At 43.7% G+C, this 23,744-nt stretch overlaps 1 protein-coding gene across 6 annotated transcripts in view; it reads right to left on the bottom strand.

Annotated features, from left to right (window-relative positions):
- The window catches only part of MLH3 (MUTL protein homolog 3), a 160,882-nt gene that overhangs the window by 27,979 nt on the left and 109,159 nt on the right, over window positions 1-23,744 (bottom strand). For all 6 annotated transcript variants that reach the window (XR_015693202.1, XM_087693505.1, XM_087693495.1 and 3 more), the window contains 10 exons: window positions 14,095-14,170; window positions 12,601-14,016; window positions 12,421-12,508; window positions 12,273-12,337; window positions 12,098-12,192; window positions 11,725-11,922; window positions 11,600-11,644; window positions 11,451-11,504; window positions 11,249-11,358; window positions 190-235 (listed from right to left, as the gene is read on the bottom strand). Coding sequence is in view for 5 of the 6 variants with exons in the window: in XM_087693505.1 (XP_087549631.1) it covers window positions 190-235; window positions 11,249-11,358; window positions 11,451-11,504; window positions 11,600-11,644; window positions 11,725-11,922; window positions 12,098-12,192; window positions 12,273-12,337; window positions 12,421-12,508; window positions 12,601-14,016; window positions 14,095-14,170 (2,193 nt within the window). In the remaining variant the exon portion in view is untranslated. The remainder of the gene's footprint in view (window positions 1-189; window positions 236-11,248; window positions 11,359-11,450; window positions 11,505-11,599; window positions 11,645-11,724; window positions 11,923-12,097; window positions 12,193-12,272; window positions 12,338-12,420; window positions 12,509-12,600; window positions 14,017-14,094; window positions 14,171-23,744) is intronic.

Genomic DNA, 23,744 nt, shown 5'->3' with positions numbered 1-23,744 from the left:
GGTCAAAGATTGGAAAATCCTACAAAAAGAAAACACGAGTTTATTTGTGTGATTGCTCCTATCACAGCTATGCTTATGCACAGAGAAGCAGACCCGGATTCAAGCGTGGGTTATTTCAAAAATACAGCTGCATGTTACCGTTTACTCGAAAAAGATTCGTGTGCAAATGTACAGAAAAAGAGAACCTACTGCAGTGACAACAGCAACAGCATTGCCAACATGTGTATCTTCATTTCTGCAAAGGAAGAAACAAAACAAACAAACAACTTTGAGTCTCGTTACAGAACTAAAGGTGATTTTACCAGGCAATCATTGCCATCAAAGAGATTTGCCTTTTAAGAGCACTTTCTCATAGACGATTTTCAGAGAACTGCAACTTGGATCAGGTTGGCACCCACGTTTTCAACCAAATCCAGAAGGGATCAAGATTGAATGGTCTTTAAAAGTTCATAAACCTTATCCAGAAGGGGAATACACAATGGAAAAACTCTGACAGGTTATAAAATGTTGTAAATTTTGCACTGCCAGACACCTATAAGGACCATTCCAGTAAAAAATTCTAGGCCTGCATTAGCTTAATGCTCAACTACTGCACAGTACCATTACATTGTATTTCGATGTTCTTTACTGAACGTTTAGAAGTTGAGGTGTTTTTCATCCTATTATGCAGACAACCCTTATCCCCATCCTCCATCCTCCATGTGGGAAGACTTGTGCTTATGACCTTTGTCCCTCCACGAGTCATTTGCTAGCTGATTAGAGGCTGTAGTAGATGGTTTCTTTGGTTTAGAGGCTTGGTGAGAAGTAGTTTCCCTCAACTGGCCTCCTTTTCTCACCATCAGATCATCATAGTTCTCTGTGTACTTACAGACATCCTTTGATAAATTAATAGGGTTGCAAAAGACCTCATTCTAGTGCTCCAGTGGCAACCTCAATAAGTAGCATGCACACAGGATTACCCATGTATTATCCAAGGCCTTGGTTTTATAGAGAAGTTCCATCAACTCTTGTAACATGCATCCAAGAATGTCTTTCCCATGCCAAGCTACAACTACTTCTCAAAGCTTTTAATTGAACCTTCAGTCACAAAATGGTTGCTTGAAACTTGGTCTAGGTTTAGAGCTTGGGGCACAACCCCACCCACAAGTATACACCTTCTGCTTAACATGCTTTGTATTTGCCCAATGCAATGCACACCACTTAACTCATGCAAGTCAGAGACTCAAAGTAGACAAAACAATTTGCTAGCCATGAGCCGATGTTGGTCTCATCACATTTCTATTTCTCCCAGGATCTAGATGAAATTCATGAAGCAGTGTGCCCATAGTTGCAAGCATGGCTAGAAAATGGGAAGTGTGCAATTGTGCCAAGATGTTGCATGCCTTTTAATCATAGCAACATGGAACAGGTAGAACGGGGCCTTGGAACGCTGGAACACCGTTCCCTAATGGTCAAGGACAGGAAATGAGTTCCACCAGGCTGGAACGTTCCATGTCAGCTGTTCCACAATGTTCCATGCTTGGGATGTTCCAAGCCTCCCGTTCCATGTTGGGAACGGCCGTTCCAAATGTTCCATGTCAGCTGTTCCACTACGTTCCAAGTTTGGAACGTTCTGAGCCTCCCATTCCACGTTCCATGTTGAGAATGGCCGTTCCAACTCCCTTTTTTTGTTTTTTTGTTTTTTTTTTTTTTGGGGGGGGTTTTGGTTGTTGTTTGGTGGGTGGAGTATAATGTATGGTGTATTTTTTTTAATGTACTAGAGTCTAGTATGATGTAACTTTTAGATAGTTTATTGAGTACTCAAACACTGCTCAACACATTAGTCCAAACTCCGTATTCAGTCCGAGTTACGACTCACAAGTGTTAAGTCTTGACTCTCAACTTTATTTTGTATGTACTATTGCCCTTGCTACTTGGGCCTTTGCACTTTAATGATGCTTTGATACGTTATTCAGCCTTCAAACATTTATAAATTATGGCTCTCGAGTCTTTAAAGTTTAAACTTTAATAATTAGAGTTTTAACTTTTTTTGGTTGTGTGCACTATGTACTCAAGTCTTATTTGCAGCATCGATTGGCCTTAATATATCTGGAACCATTCATACAATATGATGTTTAAAGTGTGCTTTTAGAGTGTCTTTGAATACTTGTCACGGTGTTTAACGCAGAATTGTTTTAAAAATCCTAAAATTTATCTATTTGAACGAGTAGAAAGGAGAGTCTTCAAGAAGATGCCCATGTGGGTAGTTGAAATTGGGAGGCATCAGGCAACATCCTCCTTTTGTTGAGGGTTATTGGCTACAATGACCTCATTCAAAGATGCCTCATGAGAAGATATGACAGCTAGAAGAAAGATACAAGGTGAGAGGGAGAGAGTAAGAGAGTGAGAGAGGACTTGTTGAAGAGAAACTCATATGGGTTAACACAAGAGAGGATAGATCTTTCCTCCCCTCTTCATAATCTTTCTTAACCTCCCCTTATTTCATAGCCTCCCTATGCACACCCTTATTCTATTCGAATTGGGGGGGCCTCACAGATGAGCTATGCAGAGAATCAATTCCCAAAAGCTTCAAGGAGGTCAACAAGCTCCTTTAACCACATGGCCCCTTGAGGGAACAGCACAACCCCCTGTTGCATGTGGGAGTTGGAAGGTAGCACTTATGTTAATAATAAGGCAGCCCACAATGTTCATGGACTTAGATCTTATGCTGGCCAAAGATGACAGGCCATCTCCTCTCACAAACGTTCCCACTACTTTGATCCTCTATCTACAGCAACCTGTGAACTCTGAATGATTCAAGTCCTCTCTCTATAGCTGGTTGTCATCCTCCACCATAAAAGTGAAGATCCTATCCCTACTTGTTGCAATGGCCCCAAGAATGATGTACCTTTGGAGAAGAACCAGGACTAAGGAGCGGCTGTATATGTCCTCCACTTGGGAGGGCTCCCTTTGTCATTGCCCTGACTATAACTCTAGCGCCTCTGATACCAGTGGTCACTATCTCTAGATCTCCTGCAGTAGCTCCTGAAAATCCAACTAGTCTCCCACTAAGAAAGCAACCTGCATGGAGAATCTCCGGGAGTCTGTCTAAAAGTGTAATGAGACTCTAATCTCTGGTAGTAGTTGAAGGGAAGAGATGTCAGAATTCAACCACCTAGCTCCACCTTGCTATGCTGCCATTGGCTGACATACCGCATCTTGTGCCCTCCACCTAAAGCTACATGCACCAACCTCATTGATGCGACCTAGATAGCAACATTATAGGCTGTCAGATGATTCCGTTTTGTGTGCATGCTTGCAACCCTCTGTCATTGCTGTTCCCAAATTTGGGGCATTTTGGCTCAGTTGTTGGCAGTTGCCCCAAAATTTGAGGCTTTCTCAACAAGGATTGGAGCCCAAATTTGGCTGCAATGTCCCAAAATTTGAGGCATTGGAATCCCGGGATCTGAAAGAGCCCCCACATTTGGAGCATTTTAAATCAGTCATTGCCCCAAATTTGGAAGCTGAAAATGCGCAAAATTTTGGGGCATTTTCAGCAAGGGAATGCGGGCTGGAATGCCCCAAATTTATGGCATTTTCAGTAAAAGGAATGCAGGCTGAAGTAGCACCAAAGTTTAGGCATTTTTTGCAAACATTTAACACATGCATGTTGAAAATTTGGCTGCAAATTTCTGCAATTTCATCGAACTTTACTGATTATTTGTGACTTTTATATAGATGGCAGCATTGACATCTATGGGATCTTCATCATCCTCAATAGGTACTTCATCAACAACTCGATGAAGTCGAAGCACTACTTGGTCATGGTGGGATGGGGTGGATGCAAGGGTGCCATTGAGAGGTGGAGGAACTCACCCTTGGAAATGCAAACTTTGCTCTTATGCTTGCACTACCGAGGCTGATAAAGTGAGGGCCCATCTTCTATATGAGGAGGGGAAAGGGGTGTGTTTTTGCACCAATGTACCAATTGAGAAAAGGCAAGAGTTACTTGACCACATAGCCACTTCTATGGGGAATTCACATGTGTTGATGTGTATCATCCACTAGAGACAGATTCCGAGTGCAGCAACCACCAATTGAAGCACAGGCTAATAAAGTGAAGTGTTGAAAACACAAAAAATACCTAAGATGGTGGAAGCTGATCACTAGCAGTAGAGGGAGGTTGGGTGACAACTATGGACCGCGTAGCAACAATAACTGGGGGTTGAACAACTAGGGGAAGAGGGATGATGGGAAAAACCTCTAAAACAAGTTTCAATGGTGGGCAACCTATCTATTTATAGATATGGAAGGATCCTTCCAAATTAGGGTTTTGAAAGTGCATTGTGGACACATAATTTCTTTAGAACCACTTTCGTTTGATGAAAATTTTGGTAATTAACTGTTTTGGGGCTATTTTAAAGAGCTAATAAGTGGATAATGATTATTTAGCTCAACATTCCCTCTCAAGCCCAAAATTGGAACCAAGGAGGGATTAGAAGAGAAACTGAAGCCCATTTTTACCCCAAGGTGTCCCACCCCAAAGCAACCAAGGCATCAGACAAAAGATACACATTGGTCACCTAGTGGCCTATGAAGATTACAAAGGCGATGGTTACCTTACCAAGGGAGTCCAAGCAATCACCCCAGAGAGGACAGGGCATCAAACAAAAGGTGTGTCTCAACTACCCAATGGCCTACCAAGTCTTGCAAAGGCGGATAGAACCACATTGAACTTTTTTCTTTTTCTTTTTGTTTGAGAATAGCATAAAAACATAAAACAGGGAACAGGGATGGGGACGGTGATAGGGACACGAAACCTAGGAAACGGCAACATGAGAATGAGAACGACGTTAAAAAATTAAAATGTATTAAATACAATTAATATTTCACTCATAATTCATGTGGAGTATTAAAGCCAAGGTATATAATCCACAAGGAAAAATCATTTTAAGTTTTGAGATATCATACATCATTCTAAAACTAGTCACTCTAAATTGATTTACAACTTTCAAGGCTCAAGAGTAAATCTCTCCACAGCCAAAAGGATCTCGAAAGGTCCTATAATATGAAAGTTGGTTCTCTAGTGTATCTCCACAACCTAAAGAACCCAAAAGGTCCTATAACATGAAAGTTGGTCTGCGATCTTTTGTCTAGTACCATGATGAAGCACTAGACAAGACAATATAAGTCTCCATGCATCCATAACCTCAATGTTATTCTCTTGAACCTTGCCTTGGAACTCAAGATCCATAACAAATGCAATTGCATATATGAGAGAGCTATAGGAGTTCCACCTCATGATAACTAAATGCTGTATCTCGTCATATGCCTCATCATCTAGTAGCCAACTCTTCCAACTTTTCATTCACCTATCCATAGCCTTGTATCAAGAAGTTAAAGGCAACCTTAGTGCGGAAGTATTTTAAACGGGCGATTCAAAATAAAACTAACCATTTGAGCTCCTTGCTCTATGACAGATGTAATCCATGATAGGTTACCAATATCCTTTAGTAGGTTATTCAAGCAATGAGCCATACAATATAAAACTGTGATATGTGGATAGTATCCCTGGATAATAGAACCTAATGCCTCGTTTGCAGGCTCTTCATTTGCAACAAATCCCACAACATACTTTGGGCCAATAAGCTCAATACCTTTAACCCACTCTCCTGCAAGTACATTTACCGACTTTCTTGTCATTGATACATGATGAGAATATACGAAATACATCTTTCCACAGTGACCATGCCATAAATGGATCGCCTTTGTATATCACTCCAACCATTAGCAATCAATGAAACTCCATTTTCAACCCATAGGCTCTTTCTAGTCACTATTGCTTACTCAACAAGACACTTTTTCTTTTTTTTTTACCAAAGTGGTACGTAAAGTCTTTGATGATGAAGGCAAATAGGAAGAACCATACTCGCCAATCTTCTTGCATATCAATTTAAAATACTTTGATCTGGCTGCACAAAACTAAATGTTCATGATTGGAAAAAAATAAGCCCTTGATGTATCCATCTCTTTCTTCTCCTTTGGAACCCAACTAGCATCAAGTGTGCTTTGTCTACGTGCAACATGTGGCATTACTCATGCCATGGCCGATGTAAAGCTTGCAGTAGGAGTGGAGGTAGTATTTTCTCATACTGATTCTACTCTAGACACATTTGATGGGGATCATGCCCCAAAAGTTGTAGGGTTAATTGCAACACGTCCTGGTCTAGACGCAAGATAAGCTTCTTGACCTACTATATGGTCATGAAGCTTCCTTTGCTTCTCCAAGGCCACATTAGAAAAAAAACTACACCTCTGTATTTGGCTCATGGAGGAGATGAGCTTGGACCTAATTATGCATAAGAGGAAACTAGCGGCAATTCATATTCCATATTGGCATATTCTAATATTTAAGAAAGTTTGAAAAATTGAAATCAATGAAAATTCAAAATAGAAATGCTTAATTCAATAGTTTACCTAGTTTGCTCCACTAGTTCGCTTTTACGGGCAAAGTTTGCAAGTCCATGGTCAAGATGCTCCACCACTCAATGGGTAGTCAGCATTTACCTCTTCCCACCATGACCAATCATTAGACATTCTTCTTGGATCACTAGCACGATGAGCAAGATGGAAAGATGAAGCCATTTCAGGGCTGAAAGCTGAAATAAAAATGGTTGGCCCCTATGGGCAAAGAGAGAAGGGAGAAGAGAGGGGGAGAACTTAGAAGAAAGAAGGGAGAAGGAGAGAAGGGAGACGGAGAATCATGTTCAGCACATTGGTTTTCTCTAGTTTTCATCATAAGGAGGATTTAGTCCCTTGGTATACGGCAGTCTCTTTTGTTGCACCACTATAGTCGTGCTAGCATTGATAGGAGAAAACCCCAGACACAACCATATGAGAGAAAACCAGGAGCATTGATACAAGTGTTGTGGCTTGCTATTATAGCTCAATAGGTGCGGCTCTTAGCTGTCATAAACATTCAAGCGATCTTGGTAGTGCAACAAAACAAGCAAGTCACTGTAGAAAACTCACCCCAAGACCACCACCCATCCACCCAAATACAAACCTTTGTCCAAGGGGCACCAAGGATATATCTTCCCACCAAGGTAATCCACCCATCCACCCAAATACAAACCTTTGTCCAAGGGGCAATAAGGATATATCTTCTCACCAAGGTAATCAATTGCATATAAATTGTGAAGTCGTGAGGAACTTTGGGCATCCCCTCATTTGCTACTCAAACAAACTTACAATGTGACCACAATAAAACTGTGCATCAAGAGTCATCCATAGGTCAAGGGGTAGAGTGCATAGTATGAATCCATGAATGAGACTCGTCATAACAATGCCAGGGTGATCATCGATCAAGACAGAAACACCCTGAAGCCCCTAAATAAAATTTTCAACATAGAGAATTAAACCCTACAGTACTGAAAACCATGCACTCCCTTTTCTCATAGCATCAAACAAGGATCAACAACATGTGTTCAACGTCGATTACAATCTCAAATAGTTTCCACAAGCAATTGCATGGGCCACCATGCGAATAAGAGTAGACTTGCAAATTACACATATGCTATAGATTGTACAAAAAGGGTCAAAGATGCAAATGGCAAACACTAGCATTATCACTATGAGAAACACGAGTAAGAGGGCAGACCAATACGCTTTTCTTGACTTGATTAATGTTATACGTTTTTATGGCCACAGAAAGTTGATCTAGATTCAAAGATGATATTCGGCTCCCACTATCTTCAGTGCCTTGCCCAGGCTGAAATTGAGGCCACTCTACACAGAAGCACCTCTTTGGCTGCCATAATAGAGACGCTACTTTGCTGCCTGAAGATCCTTCCAGAACTGACGACTTCTTCTCCCTGGACCTGATGATCCCCCCTTGCTGCAGTAAGCTCCTCTTCAAAAACTCTGTTGGATTCGATGATTGCATGGCAAGGTGCTTGTTGTATGGACCCTACTGATGGGAATGAGAGCGCTGAAATTGACTACAGTACTTAGTTTTTCCTCCAAGTTGCTCTCAAGCTACCCAGGATACACATCCAATTCTGTGGCTCTAACCAACAATGTATCCTACAATCATGATGCCCTTGATATGATTACGCCCCCCTATGATCTTGACACTGCTCTAGATTTTCTTTAAAATTGATGCCACTATTTCACAGAGACCACTCTTCTTTCTTCAATGGCCTGCACCAATGTAAAAGCCTGTATATCAAAGTACATCGCATCAGGGCCTCACAGCGAAACACAATGATGCTTTGCTGGTGATCTCGATGGTTGCCTCTGTCACAAAGCTCAACACATTTTCCGCTTCTACAGCTGGCTCCTTCCACTAGGATCCTTATTGCCTAAGCTAATCTTGACAACTGATGTCCCCCTCCACTGCAGCTCGCACCATCAACACCATGCATATGGACAGTGGCACCTCTAGGATAGCAACCCCGGTTGAGGCTCCACCCTGATAACTCCCTTGTGCTTAGTAAAAACTTGCCTCCTCAAGGTGATCCTCTTTTGTAGTAGGCTTCTCTATTAAAAACACAATTCTGCTCTTGACAATGTCACCATTCTCTCTTTTTCCATCATACCCTGCTCCTCTGCATGGCTCATCTCCACAAACACTGCCTCCAAACAAGGACCATTCCTTCTCATTTAGATGTTCACAACCCCTCTAGATAATGTATAATTGATCAATGGACTTCAAAGGCTTCACTAGCCTTTATTTAGGGAGCACAAGACTTTTTGCCATGCTGCTTGAGCGTTCTATTTATCTTTTTATTTTTGGGTTTTTTTCCAATATCAACTATGATTTAAAATTTCCTTCTCCTAAAGAAAAATGTACATTTCTCACGCCCAATAATCTTCAAACTCGTTAGAGCATGCGTTTTTTGAGATTATTCCTTGAGAATTTCGATGTCATTCTTAATCCAATGCTATTCGTGTTTTAATTACTTCATTTGGAAGCCTCTATACACTTCCTTATCTTAGGTAGGGGGTGTTCTATCACCAGGTGGTGATACTTTTTGCAGTTGCTTTCCTTATTTACTAATATAAATATTTTATTTTTATTTTCTTTAGTTGCTATTGCTTTTTACCCCCAGAGTTCTCTTGGAATAAGCCGCGATCTTTGCATGGCCAGAAGAGGCAACCATTGGGACAAATTGGACTAATGGTTTGTCTGACCCTTAGGACCAGTTCCATATTGAATGGGCACTGAAGAATAGAATGCCAGTGGTTTGGGACTGTGTGCTTAGCCATTGGAGATGGTGCAAGACAATGAGCCATGGCCTAGACAGAAGATGCACATGTGAGAATGCTCACGGAATAAAAGTCACCGTAACTAAGCCACATTACACTTTTTGATGTGGTTGCAATGATAAAAGTTGCTCAGAACAACTCGAGGATGCAGGGGTCACCATCCCTAAAATTTAGGGAGTTACTATTTTTGGACCTCAGAATCTGTTTGCATCATTATCTTCATTTTTGCACAAGGATTAATTCTCTAGTTTCTGGTGAGGTCAAATTTTGCACCGATCATGGAGACTTTTAGACCGGAAGGTTTAAACGAGAAAATTGTTACATGTATGCCATGTGGCACAAATTCCCAAAAGAGAGAGAGACAAATAGAGAGCATTAAAAAAAACGTAACAGGCATGAGAGGCAGATCTGAGAGTGAAGTTTTGAGGAGCTGAGGGCAGATTGTTGCAGTTTCATCAGCCATGGAGAGTACTTTGTCTCTGACTCATGTACGGAGGTAGAGCTTGCTCCCTTTGATCAACTCTCTCTCTATTCTCAGAGGAAATGCTTTACATGATGCACTGATTCCATCGAAGGTACAATTCTGTATTTTCTTTGCACTTGTGCTGAGGCAAGAGCCTCACTGTCCAGGTTTAGGAGCAGCTGTTGGTTTCTCCAATGCAGGAACTAAAGGAAATAATGACCATGCCACACAAGAACAGGGTTTTTCAGCTCTAATATAGTGCTGTTCGTGGGACTGTTTTAATGCTGGACAGTAAGAACAATGAATTTAGAGATTTGCAGACTGCAATTCTGCACACGAATCATTGAGTTTTGGTCACAAAAAATGCTTTTCTAAAAGGGATGTTGTTCTAGATATGCTGGACAGTAAGAACAGTGAATTCAGAGATTTACAGACTGCAATTCTGCACATGAATCATTGAGTTTTGGTCACAGAAAATGTCCAGCAAGAACAGTGAATTCAGAGATCTGTAAACTGCAATTTGCACATGAATCATTGAGTTTTGGTCACAGAAAATGCTTTCCTAAAAGGGATGTTGTTCTGGACATGCTGGACAGTAGGGACAGTGTATTCAGAGATCTGTACACTGCAATTTTGCACATAAATCATTGAGTTATGGTTACAGAAAATGCTTTCCTAAAAGGGATGTTGTTTTGGTCATGCTGTACTGTCCTTATGTAGCTGGAATTTACTTAGAAAAGATGAAAATCAACGGTTCTCAGGTTATGTATTTTGGAACATTTCATTTTTGTAACTTTCCGTCTTTTATTTGATAAAGAAATACCGAGAGGGGCGCCGGTCTTCGGGGCCAATTTGGTGTTGAGCGAGGGAGTGAGGTCTCTGTTTTTGTGTGTGTGTGTGAAAAGACCAGGTGTTAATTGAAGGAACTACTGCTTTATGTGGGTCATAGACCGGTTTCATGTTCTCTCAGCTTATTTGGGTTGATATCACTTTGCCGGAAAACATGAGACACCGTGACTCCTATATTTCTCATGTGATTAATAATATAATTGCCCATTACGAACAAAAAAAAAGTGCAAATAATGAAAAATGGAAGTAGAATGCACTAGAGCTCTACTCATGAGGAGAGTCTCTCTAGGCCATCGTGTCTCAAGAAGAAAGAGGTTAAGACATCGCTTGATCAATGCAATCCAGGACTCTCAAAAGTGGCCCAAGCCATTGTCCAAAGAGACAATGGAGAGAGAGAGAGAGAGAGAGAGAGAGAGAGAGAGATGTGTTTATGTTTTACGAAAAAAAAAGAGATGTGTTTATGTCTTAACAAAGCAGGATGGCCTATGAGACAAAAGAAAAGCACTTTGTGGGGATTAACTCCATGTTGAGAAGAGTCAAAATGAAAACTTACATTGATTAAGGTGATTATGCACAAATGTTTGGTCAATACTTGAACAGTGAACATTTCCCATGCCTGGCTTTTCAAAACTCAACAAGACTAAAGCGTGAAATATCTAGAAGACTCCAGTAGAACAAAATGCTCACCTTCTGCTCGTACACTTGAAATCAAATGGAAAAGTTCTGAAGCGCCATCCCCACTCCTCTATCTGTGTCCTGTAAGTCTGGAGCAGCTGCTGATCACCCATACTGATGCTCTGCACACAGGTTGGATGGACATGATTACAGCTGGCAACCATGGTTGTTTAAAGAAAAGGTCCGCACATAGTACAAAGATTGAGACACATACAACTTCTTGAGCATAATCCAACAGAGCGCTCAAGTGGCTCTCCTCTTCAAGAACCTGTAGAAGCCATCATTTAACACTTACAGGCTGCAAGAGCTGCACTTAACATGAGTAATAAACTGTGCATAGTAAACTAGAATGGTTAATATGACCTCTTTTCGTAGCTGTTCCAGCCTCACTCTTTCATCAGCTGCGTGCTGCAAGTAATAAATATATATTAAAAAGGACAGTTGCAAACACCCTATACAGCCATAGAGTGAGATTGCTTTCAACAAACCTGGTCAATGATGACTAAAATATCTTGAGCTACTGTTGTTATAAACTTCTTTCCCACCTGCTGAAGCACTCGTGCAAACTGGAACTTCTCTTTAGAGATGGATTCAGGAAGTAAATGCTTATTAAAAGGTCCCAAGAAGGCAGACGAGAGATCTATTATATTAGGTTCACTATGTCTCATACAAGGGTTTCTCCATTCCTGTGAATACAGTTTACATAACATTTAATGCACATTCCAAGAAAATCTGGTATTGACAGCTCTCAAAATCTTAACTTACAAGCAGTTCATCACAAAGCATACGGAACATCCCAAGCTTGTGTAAGTTTTCATGTTGATACATTAATTGCTCTCATACTTCAAACATCATTCTGACCTTGTATAACTGCATTGCTGTTGGATCTGCTTGACGATCATCCCCTAAAGAGATGATTGCCCCATTCTTACAATTTGACTTACAAATTTCCAAACCTGGAACAATCAAAACCATTTTACTATTACTGTCAACATTGATAAAAGTTCTGAATACTACAGATTATTTAAACAACTACCTTCATTCCCTGGTAAACTGTCTGGGCTTGACATAGGTGGCACAAAAGATCCATCCTGCAAAACTCTAAACCAATCGGTTCTCTTAGTCTTGATGTACTGTATATTTTGAGCAACTAAAGATGGTGACTGAAAAGAACAGTTATAGACCTCTTTTGACTACCACTACTGCATCCCACATCAGTTGGTAGATCTTCAACTGCACTTGGCGCATGTTTAGCTGTATCACTTTTAAAAACTGCAAATACCTGTTGCAAATTAAATTCTCTCCGAAAGGAGCATTTATAGACACCTATTCCTAAATATCCTGGATATATGAAATAAACTCACCTTTCCTCGAGTTAATTTCAATTTGGCACTCTTTAGCACTACTATGCATGTGTGCAGGATAAAGTGCATACTTTCTTCTTCGCTTGTAGAAGGGTGGACAAGAAAGACTCCTTGTTATAATATGTTTTGGATTCTTTATGGCCGGACTGTTAACATCTGCATGTTTCTGCTCTCCCAACACATCATGGTAATTTGGCTTTGTAGATGCTGAATCAGGATCTGGACCCAAACTGTCAATGCCTTTGAATGGAGAGAAAGCAGGAAGGGCACAGAGTGGCATTTCATTCAAACTCAGACTTTCTTTTGGTGCTAATGCACAAAACTTGTCAACTCCATGTTCCTCAGACTTATCTAGCTCCCCATTTACATGTGTCTGTTGCCAGCCATGTGCAAAGGTAGTTGTCCACTCAGGGTTCCTGTGCCTACTTACAGGCTCTAATATATCTGCACCCTGTCGAAAATTGAAGTTATTAACAGCTTGCCTTTCTGAATGGAAGAAAAAGTCATCGGTATCTGGAAGTACAAAATCTAGTTCATACAAGCGCCTCCGAGCGCTGCTATGCAATTTTGACAAAGGTTTGCTAAAAGATGTAAGAGCATTCCCCTTTAATTGATTGCACTCTTCTAAAAATTCCAAGCTCTGCAATTGCATCGATTGAGGCTCCCACAACATGTCATCAGTTGTCATAGGCCTAGATAGGTTGCTTGACAGCATGTTACTGTTAGAAGTTGAGGTGTATAAAGGTCTGAATGGGTCGGTTTCACTCAGATCGTCCCTCTCAAACATCATCTCTGATTCCTTCTTCTGTGACTGGTTTTCCCTCGATTCAATGTTGGTCTTTTCAAAAGATGGGCTTAAGAATCTTGTCTCTGTGGCCCAGGAATCCAGGATGTCACATTCTCCTTCTGGAACAGTTCTTTTGTCTTTAGCTTTCCTATTTGTCAGCCAGGTTAAATCAGTGGTATGATCAGCTCCCTCCCCTGTGCAATGCTGCAAAATCCAGGATGGACTAAGCAAGCAATGTTGCTGAGATGGCGACCCATAACTTTTCCTTTTTTTGTGAGGAGTTCTTTGACCTTTTGGTGTATTGAAGAGCAGCTCTTCTATCCCCATAGTTCTTTTCAGATCAACATCTTGCCCTGCACCATAAGACCATGATTTATAACTTCTTTTGCTGTGAGGACTTCTATAACCATTTGGTATGTTGAAGAGAAGGTCTTCTATCTCCACGCTTCTTTCCAGATCAACTCCTTTCTCTGCTGCATCTGGAGCAAAAAAATCATCTAACATGTCTGGTACCTTGATTTTAGACTTTGGATGGTACGTTGGATCAGTAAGCTGCCATGGCTTTCTTTTTCGCACTCTTGGGTTAGGAGGGTTTCTTGGTTCTTTGTGACTCAAACAATTTGTCCCTCCTATAGACATGAGCATATATTCCATTCAGACTTGTCAAGATAACACAAAAGGAAAAGCAGTGTGCAATGCAAAAATACCTCCATCTGAAGCCAGAGACATTCCCCAAACAATGTCGAGAGCTTCCCTCACAAGCGAAAGTATCAAGTTCCAGTTCTGCAAAAACAACACAATTCTTCTTGAAAATGGTTATGACTATGAGCTTGCAACTGCACTCATCCAAAGAAACCAACTATCCAACATTAACTTTTTATATACTCCTGTACACGCTGAACTTTCATCATCAATAAAACCCCGCCATCATTTACTAAAAGTTTTGAGTTAAGGTTGTCATGAGAAAGAATTGATGTGTCAAAAACAAGAGAATTAGAGAAGACAACAATATGCCGGACCAGCTTGCACCCAAGACAATAGAGGAGTGTAGGGAACACCTGAAACAGCTAAGAATGAGCCGTTAAGCTGTAGTATAAAACAGCTAGGAAGTCAGAAAATGGAAAAGCTTCTCAAACTGACCTTTGGGCATCAAAGGGGCAGTAAACCAACTTTAAGCAAATATCTAATTCAGCAAAACACTAAATTCAGCAACATACACTCAATTGGAGCTAGAATGGTCTTGGATTAGATGTGACACCTGTGGGCCCCAAAGCTTGGTGCCCCTTTGTAGTATTTCTTTATGATTACAATAGAACACTCCAAGTTAACTACATAAGGCAGGATGCCAAGCAAACATTTGATCCACAGGTGCTCAATGACCTTGTCACCTTCATTGTTGGATTCTAACTAGCCCTGGATTGTTCAAATGTCCACCTAAAGACTTAAGCCAACCTAATCCTAGAAAATATGGACAGCACTTGAACTCAAAATTCATTGAGCAATCCTCATATAAACATGTCCTATACGATCCCCATGAGTCCTTGCACTACTCCTCTTACAAACAAAGGGATTTCCCGTCACTATAAAACTGCAAGAACGTCACTTTCTTCACAAAACAGATTGTCCAAAATGTTCACAAGGCTCAAGATCTCAAAGCCGAAAAGAGAATCTCAGCTTGAGGTGCTGCATAAATCTATCCCAACACGATTCAGATCAAAATTTTCAGCAATACCTGCCCAGAATGGAGATTTAGTGTTGCCAGATGGATTTCCCATGATTGCAGGAGAAAATTGGCTCCTGTCCTGTAATCACATTCTCCATGGCTGACAATTACAAACTATACAGCCAAACTGAATGAATGCTAGTCACACTAGGCGTCGGCAACAAAAGTGAGAGATAGAATGAAAGCAACCTTCCTCCTTGGATAGGGTGGTAAATAACTTGATTTAGCACTAATTACAGTAAGCATAAAATTCACATAACTGAAAATGCACACTTTACCACTTCAATCTTGGACATTGAATACCCTGTTGGCCCCAAAATTGGCACACTTGCCATATTTCTTTATCTTATATTACAAATGAAAGAAGTACAACTAAGATCCTCTGATCTTCTCCGCTAATCCAAGTGCCTCTTGCTGTCAAAACTGACCAGCAAGCCTCCAAACCAATTCATCCCTTGGTTTGCTCGGGGATTGGCCTTCACCCTGCTCCTTGAAAAAGAAATTCAGCCCCAAATTTGATATTGGCCGGCTAACCTCTTGAATCTCCCTAAAATTCCTCAATTTCAACTGCTAGAATTCAAGTCCTAGACCCACAATTCTGAGCACACATCCCGAGACAATTGTAGAAACTCTAATTTTTGTTGTAAATTAGGATTTATAGTAGAGATTGACCGAATCTCTTTCTTTGATGGCCTAAACTACTAGAAAATATACTAAGATAACTTGAGAGATGGCTGAGGAAATGAGAGAGAATGCTCTTGCTGTAGAGAGAGAAATTTTAGAGTTTCATCGCGAGAAACATTGAAAAACTGCTGCTGCCTTGCTCAAACAGCCATGGAAATTATCACCTACAACTTGGGACCACCAAAAAGACTGCTGCCCCCTCTTGTATGTTGTCACTTGCACTAGAAGAACCTTGGGCTGTTGTCACCTGGTCTTGGAGTGCTCCAAATTACTGTCACTTACTGTAGGACTAATCCATCGTGCTACAAATCACATCAGCACCATCTCCTTGCCCTCTAATAGTCTCCTCTCTCACAATGACTGGCATAGACTTCCACCAACCCCTAAAAACGTTTTTCCCACTTGCATGGGCAAGGTTTGCTAAGTGGTAGCCTTCTAATCCTACTTTTCAGCATTATTAGGCTTATTAAATTAATTCTCAAAATATTAATTCTGAAAATTAACTTAATAATTATTCTAGTGCTCAAAAATTTAATTTCACTATCCAATAATTAAATTAGCTAGGCCAATTTATCTTTCAAGTATCCTTGAGTAGTTATTGACCCTTAGACTAGCATTAATTAATTAATCAATGCCTAGTCTCTAATGTCTTGATTGACATTAGTGGCCAATAAATTGATCTAGATCCAAATCTGATACCGGATACCACCTACTACCTCTCAGACAACTTCTTACAACTTTTGCCTTTGACACCCACTACATCCTCGAGGTCCTTGGCCTGTTACCATGAAATAGATGCCATGTGCATCACATGTGCTAAACAACCTTGCACATTTGATCAATATCTTAATCAAATGTTATCGACAAGATTAGAGCATCTGAAAATTTCACGGCCCTCTGACAAAGAAATAAGCAAAAAGATACTGCAATGAATTGCTTGTTGCAAGCAATTCTCATCCTCTGTCTTCACTGATTGGACCTGCAGATCGGTGGTATTTCAAGAGTAACCGATTTTGCATTTAGTGTGGCTTGAGGTGAAAACATAGAAGAGAATGCAGTGTTGTCAATCTGACCTGCAGCAAACATGCGAGCACTGCTTTTATTAACCAAGTGGTGAAGGCTTCAGGGACTGATTCAGATAGGGAGGAAGGGGAATGTGCAGGTCACGTTTGCCACTGAGGAATCTCGAGACCTAGATTGGGAGCACTTATTGGCGTTTGCCAATACTTTGCTAGCTAATTACGCTCAACACAACCATGAAGAATTCTCTCATGAGGATCAAGATGATGTTTTAGATGCAACCATTGATACACAAACAGTGTTGCGTTTTATCTCGGCATTTTATAAAAGAGGAATCATCCTCTTCCTTATATGTAGAATCTCAATGCTTTCATGGATCCACCGATGGTTGAATTCAATGTTATTTGGTGATTGTGTGGAGGAAATTTTTGTGGGACCACTGGGCTTTGACGAAGTAATGCTTAAATCGACAAAGCTCCATGAGAACCTCTTGGCAAATGTGCCTTTGTTATTTCATTGATGCCTTGTTCATGTGGTATCGTGGACACCGATGGGTAACTTTCAATGCTTACTATATTCCGTTTGGGTAGAAGTGGAGGCCTAACTTATTGTGTATTGACCTGTACCACAGTTGCCCAGAGCACCATTTTAGGCTACCTGAAAATGGAAATATTTTAGCCCCAAAACATTTCGGCCCCAAAATGCAATTCAAGACAACCGTTTCAGACAAACAAGGTAACTTACCCAGTTTTCCGATTGACTATTCATTTTGCCTTGCTTTTTCTTTTGCAAATAAAGTGTGCTTAATTATATTACTTCAGAAAAAAAACTTGAGTACAAGGAAGTGCTCATGCTCAACAGACTAGCATGAGTTGATAAGAGTCACAGATATATCAAGTATACAAGCCTCTCAAGGCGGTCTAGGGGGGATGGGAGCAAGAAGCCATGGAGGGGGGTGTATCGCTATCTGGGGCTGCTTGCCTGCATCACGAAAAATAGGTCGTGGCTGCCTCAAGTGCACATGAAATGAGATCAGAGCTCCTATCAAGCTCGAGACTCGCCTTGCACCTGGTCCCATTGGCCAGGGAGGGAGTGGATGATGGAGATCCAGAGCTCTGCTACAGTCACCTGTACTGAAAGTCTCTCCCCGCCAAAAACCTCCTGACACCGCGCCTTCCAGATATGCCATCTAGTAAGACTCCCTATGATCTCCCATACCTCAGAACGGTTTGTCGTGGGCTCCAGTACCTGGCCGATGGGTAGAGCCTCCAGACTACCGACCACTGCGCACGACCCTACCAAAATCATGAATATCGTGTTCTGCATCCCAGGCTCATACAAAAGGTGACGCCCTGGTTGATTTCCTGCCAGCAAAAAGCTCCCCATGAGATATATCCAAGGCTAGATACTATACGGCAGAGGATGTGGCATGCTCCTCTCCACACGAGCTGTGCCACCTCACATGACTAAAGGCAGTGCTTTGGGGTCTCAAGAGGCTGCTGTGTCCAGAGAGTGCTGTGTGTAGCGTTTACAACCTCCCTCCTTTTGTATCTAGGCTAACCAACTCCCCACCACCAGGCCTCCATGTGCAACTAGCCATAGGAAATACGATACCCTCCTTGGTCTCCAGTTATCCCATAGGCGGCGCCAGAAGGTCCGTCGAAAAACCTCTATGATGCTATGCTCCGGCCTAGTGCCTGGTGCGCGACAACGCCCAATCCATGTCCTGCATCAGTACGTGTCTGCCAATCTTGGCTGTGTACTCCAGGAACCTCGGTGGCTTCTTGGCGATTGCAATGGCCGGCCATAGCCACTCTCTTGAATCCCACTCCAGCTCATCAAGTGGCCTACCCTCCCAAATCTAGAGGCGCCATTGCCTGAGCTCCTGCCAGAAGACATAAAGGTCCAGCCGCCATGTCTTCCCCTGAAGGCAAACCACCCGAATCCTCCTCCATGGAAGGATAACTATCCTAGCATCCTACTGCCCTCTGTTAAGAGCCAGACGCCCCACCTCCTATACGGTGAAGAAAGTCCCATGTGGGCCGTCTCCCACTCTACTTGCCACTTGTAGCGGGATACCTACTGGTGAAAACTTGGCGGCCCATATCTCCCCAGGCTCTACCGGCTCTCGTCTCGAGGGGCCAAGCCACTCCTAAGGTATTGCTGCGTCTATCTCCCTTCTCCTCAACTCTAACTCCTCTCTAGCAACCTAATGCCCGCTGCAATACCTCCTCGTCCATCATCCTGTACCCCTCGCGCCATGTCCTCATGGTACGAACCGAGCCGGGCCTCCCACCCAACCCACTGGATGTGGGGGCACTCTTCAATCTATACGCCCTCCCGATCTCTGACCTGGGGGTTCCAGATCACCGGCTGGCAGTCTATCTCATCCTGCAAACCTAGGAGGATCTCCATTAGGGCCTTACAGAGGCCCTGCCACACACGAACCAAACTATGTAGGAAGGGCGATCTGGGGGGGGGTGATCTGGGTTGTCGTGAAGATCCATCTCAAGGACAGCCTCCAATCACTCTGCCAAGCCTTGGTCTACACTCCTAGAGACCATTCTGCAATAGGACCTTCCAAGTCTGCCCTCCTGGTGTGAGGCCGCGAACTACTAGCTTGCCCAAGAGGGCCATACTCTGATACTCTGGATCTATGATCCCAAGCTCTCCCTCTGACCGATGCCGGATAATGGTCGCCCACGCCACTTTGGCTCAAGAATCCCTGGAGCTGTCTGACCCAGCCCAAAGGAAGTTCCGCACTAGGCGAGAACGATGTACTACACAGGACTAGACGAAGCACCAACAGGAGGCGATGTACCAAGCCATCGCTAAGAGGACCTAGTTAACCACCAGGGCTCGGCTTTCTAGGGAAAGGCGAGCGGCACTCTTGTAGGTCAGCTTCCTCCAAATAGAGTCAAGGACTGAAAGAAACTGTTGGGCGAGAGTGATGTCAAGTCCCACTTGGAACCCTAGGTAATGAATGGTCTGCCCTCTACACACCCATCAGAGTGATGCATCGTCTGCATACTCTGAGTCTAACAGCTCTGTCCCCTCTCACTGTAAAACAGGGGCCGCGTAACCCGCTCACACGTGATCTGAGGAAGTGAGAGATCGCCTCTACAAAGAGTAAGAATAGGTACGCGGCCAGGGGGCAGCCCTACCGGACCGATCTCTCCAGTCGAAACTCCTTCCCTCGCTTGCTACCTATGAGAACCCTGCTAGTGGCCGATCTGTAAAGTGCTGAGACCCCACGGATCCATGCCTGGGGGAAGCCCAACCTCACCATAGTGCCCTCTAGGAAGTCCCAGTCCACCCTGTCATAGGCTTTCTCGAAATCTAGGAGTAGTCAACCAATCCTTGACCACTATGCTAGGCCCACTCTGTCGCCTCAAAGAAGGTAAAGATATTGTCTAGGATACTCCTATCCCAGAGAAAGCCTATCTGTGTGTCATGAATGATGTTTGGAAGCACGGGGTGGAGTCGCCTACCAATCATCTTTGCCAGTGCCTTATAGGCAACTGGCAACAGGGTGATCGGTCTCCACTGGGATAGCTCCAACTGGTCTCCCCCTTTAAGGAGGAGGAAACTGATAAGATCTGCCAATAGACACCCTAGCATCCATCCTGAACTGAAAATCTCCTACAAAGTCAGCCATAAGAGGTCCTTTACTACCTCCCAACAACTGGTGAAGAAGGCCTTAGAGAGGCCATCCTCTCCCGGGCATTTCTGCCCGTCTTGTGTAAAAAGCCTCCTCTAATTCCTTCTCCCTGAAGAAATCTAGGAGGGAGCATCCCATCTCCTCTATGACAAGGAACGCGATGTGATCCCAGACCTGCTATCTACAACGCTGTCCTCTGACTGACTCTGTCTCTCGCTAGAAAAGGCGTATGTAGTAGTCGGTGGCAATCTCCATCACCTCGTTCCGGCTAGAGTGAATCCTCCCATATTAATCTAAAAGGCTATGTATCTGCTCTCCTAAGGTACGGGGCTGGTGTGCCTAAAAAAACTCCATGCACATCGTGTCTCCCTTCCGCACCCAGAAGGCTGCTGGGGTGCAAAATGATAACTCCGAGGGCCTGTCCTGTAGACCGACGATGTCTGCTCGTGTGCGCACCTCCTGTGCGTGGGGGATAGGATCCCCTGGTGTCTCGTGTAGTAATGTTTGTGTGGTTGCTAGGTTCCGCCAAAGTGCTCTCTCCTCCTGGCTCTGCTTCCTAGCCTGTGGGGCTACCTCCTGGCAAATGTTGCTCGACTCGGCTAGGACCTCTGCAACCTCCTCTGCGATCCGGTTTCTCCTATCCCACTCCCTAGTCCAAATCTGCTCAATCTGTCTCTTCACCTCCTCCCTCCTGTAGATCGACTCAGGGATTTGACATGATTGTGTACCTAGGGATTATGCTAGGGGATCAAGTGTCAGGAGGACCGGGCAGTGATCGGACACAGTGGTGCTAGCCAACTATCCTATCTAGGCTCCGCAAGAGCATCCCTACTCTCCCACATAGAACCTATCCAACCACTCCAACAAGAGTTTGCCTAGCCGCCTGTATCCCCACAAGAAGTCCAACGACCTTTTCCTCCTGTGGAAAGCTCGGTCTCTCCAAGCATCGCATGCACCTATTGCCAATAGGAAGACTTCCCATGCCTCCTGCTTCTCCCCAGCCATGCCCTCCTAGTTTCTGCCTCTACCTTGTTGGTCCTCTAAGGCCTCCAAGTTGTTGAAGTCTCCTCCAACAATCCAGGAGTCCACCCTTGGGAGTCCTGTTGCATGCCCTGACCTCAATGGGCGCATAGACATTGAAGACTCCAATGCACGAGTCCCCAATATCCAATCTGATCCATAGAACCCTCCTTGCCACAATCGTCCCATGATCCCGTACACAAGCAGTGAGGCTCCGGCCAATCAAGGTGCATACCCCTCCACTCCTGCTGTGGGCTCCAACAGAGTGCTCCCAGTAAGTGTGTGACTTGCCCGGGCGTATCTTCCGTGCCAAGTGGGCCTAGGCGAGAGTGAGCTTTTGCTCCTATAACAATAAGATGTCGATTCATCTGGCAAGGGCTGGCTGCAACTCTTGCCGCACAATCGACTTTCTGAAACCATGTGCTCCACTATAGTGCAGGCTATTCACATTCGAGGATGCAAGATGTAAGCTTGTAGGGAAACCTGTGACTGATCGAACAAGCATCTATTTGGTGTGGAAGCTGCTAACGAAGAAGAGGAGCTATGAGGCATGCGGATATGCTTCGATGTCGGCCTGGACAGTGAACTCCATTCCCATATGGTAGCCCTTGGGTGAACCATGGAGTTGATGGATGCGCTTGGTGGTACCACCAGGGCATCTATTAGCCAAGCTGAGAGGCGAGACTCTATGCACTGATAGAACTGGGGCACTTGTGCCAGGGGCCACTTGATTACATCCATCAGAGCTCTCTACTATGGGGAGACTCGCCACTTGATATCCATCATGCAACCTAGCCACTGCTGGGAGAAAAGTGTCAGACCTCCTCCCATCCATTGGGAGATTTGATCTACCACCTGGCTCCTCACCTCCTCTATCTAAGTCATCGTCCAGTCTCCCGTGTGAGAGGCCTAAAGAAAGAAAGCGTAGTTTGGTCCATCCGGTGGTGCTAGTAGATTGACCTTGCTGCTCCTTGACTTGCGTACCACGAAGATTTCCACTTTCAGGGGTAGTGGGAACTCTCCGCGCTCTGCAACTCTCAGGTAGGAATACGGCCCACTACGAAAAAACTCCTATGGTAGCAGCTCTGCCAGTCTCGGGAAGGTGTGCGAGGCGGCATGGGCAGACGAACTGGTGGTTGTGTGGGGAGAGGGGGGGAGGCTAGACTGGCTGTGAGTGGAGGATGTCGGCGTATGGGGCTCCTCACCTATTGTGTTGGGAATGAAGGCCCTTGTACCTTTTAAATGTGCTCAGGTGTGAACACACCCTTAGCACTTGTACTTTCATATATATGTCTATCTAAAAACCTAAGGAGGCACACACTCGTCATTGTATCCACAGATCGTGTTCACTCTGCCCACTACTCTGCTCTCTCCCACACACTCTCTCTCTCTACTGCTAATTAGCACTGCGTGTCTTGATCCCCATGTCCTCTCAGCTCAACAAAATGGTATCACAACGGCCAGAATTGTACCCTTCTCGAGATGAAGCAGACAGCAGGTGTTGCAGGAGTCCCAGGTGGACTCAATGAGCAGCAGTCGACAGATGCAGGGGAGTTGCAGGCACGCTCCAAAGCAGGAGAGGTAGTCGACACGTGCAGAAGAGGCAGTTGACTGGTTCATACTAAACAGTGGGTAAGTCAGACGAGCTAGCGATGACCAGCGTGACCCAGACTTGACTAAAGGCGTGGACAGTCAATGACCAATCGAGCGGAGGAGTAGGCGACTGCAGTTGATGAGGCGGTAGGACCAGTGAGCGAGCAGGCCACGGCTGTGCTGACGAATGAGCAGGAGCCATGTGACGGGCGTCTGTGTCACACGACTGCACGGCACACCACGGACACGCGACAATCAACCAACGACCTACATGGGGTCAACAGACCCCCCTCCCCCCCCCGGTCACATCTTTAAAAATTAGGTTTTTCTTAAGAAAAAAAAGAAAATATGCTTTATCCCCTTTTCCCTTTGGGGACGGGGTTTCACACGTGGAGGCACAACTTCCATTTTTTTGTGCAATCTAGGCCCACAAATTTGGGGCTTTTCAAAATTGAGTGCTATTCATGCAAAATTGAGGCATCTGCATAAAAAATTGCAGACATTGTGCACATTTGAATTGGAGATTTCGTCAAATTTATTGACATTTTGCTCATTTGAGTGAAATTTCTCAACATTGGACCCATAAATTTGGGGCTTTTACTGTATTGGTGAAATTCTGCTCCGCTAGGTCAAATTTGCTGACTTTGGTGTGCACA

Source organism: Lygodium microphyllum, chromosome 2, assembly GCF_053477565.2.
Source record: "Lygodium microphyllum isolate KBCC chromosome 2, Lygodium_microphyllum_v1.1.10, whole genome shotgun sequence".
Lineage (NCBI taxonomy): Eukaryota > Viridiplantae > Streptophyta > Polypodiopsida > Schizaeales > Lygodiaceae > Lygodium > Lygodium microphyllum.
This window is presented reverse-complemented; position numbering and strand designations above follow the sequence as displayed.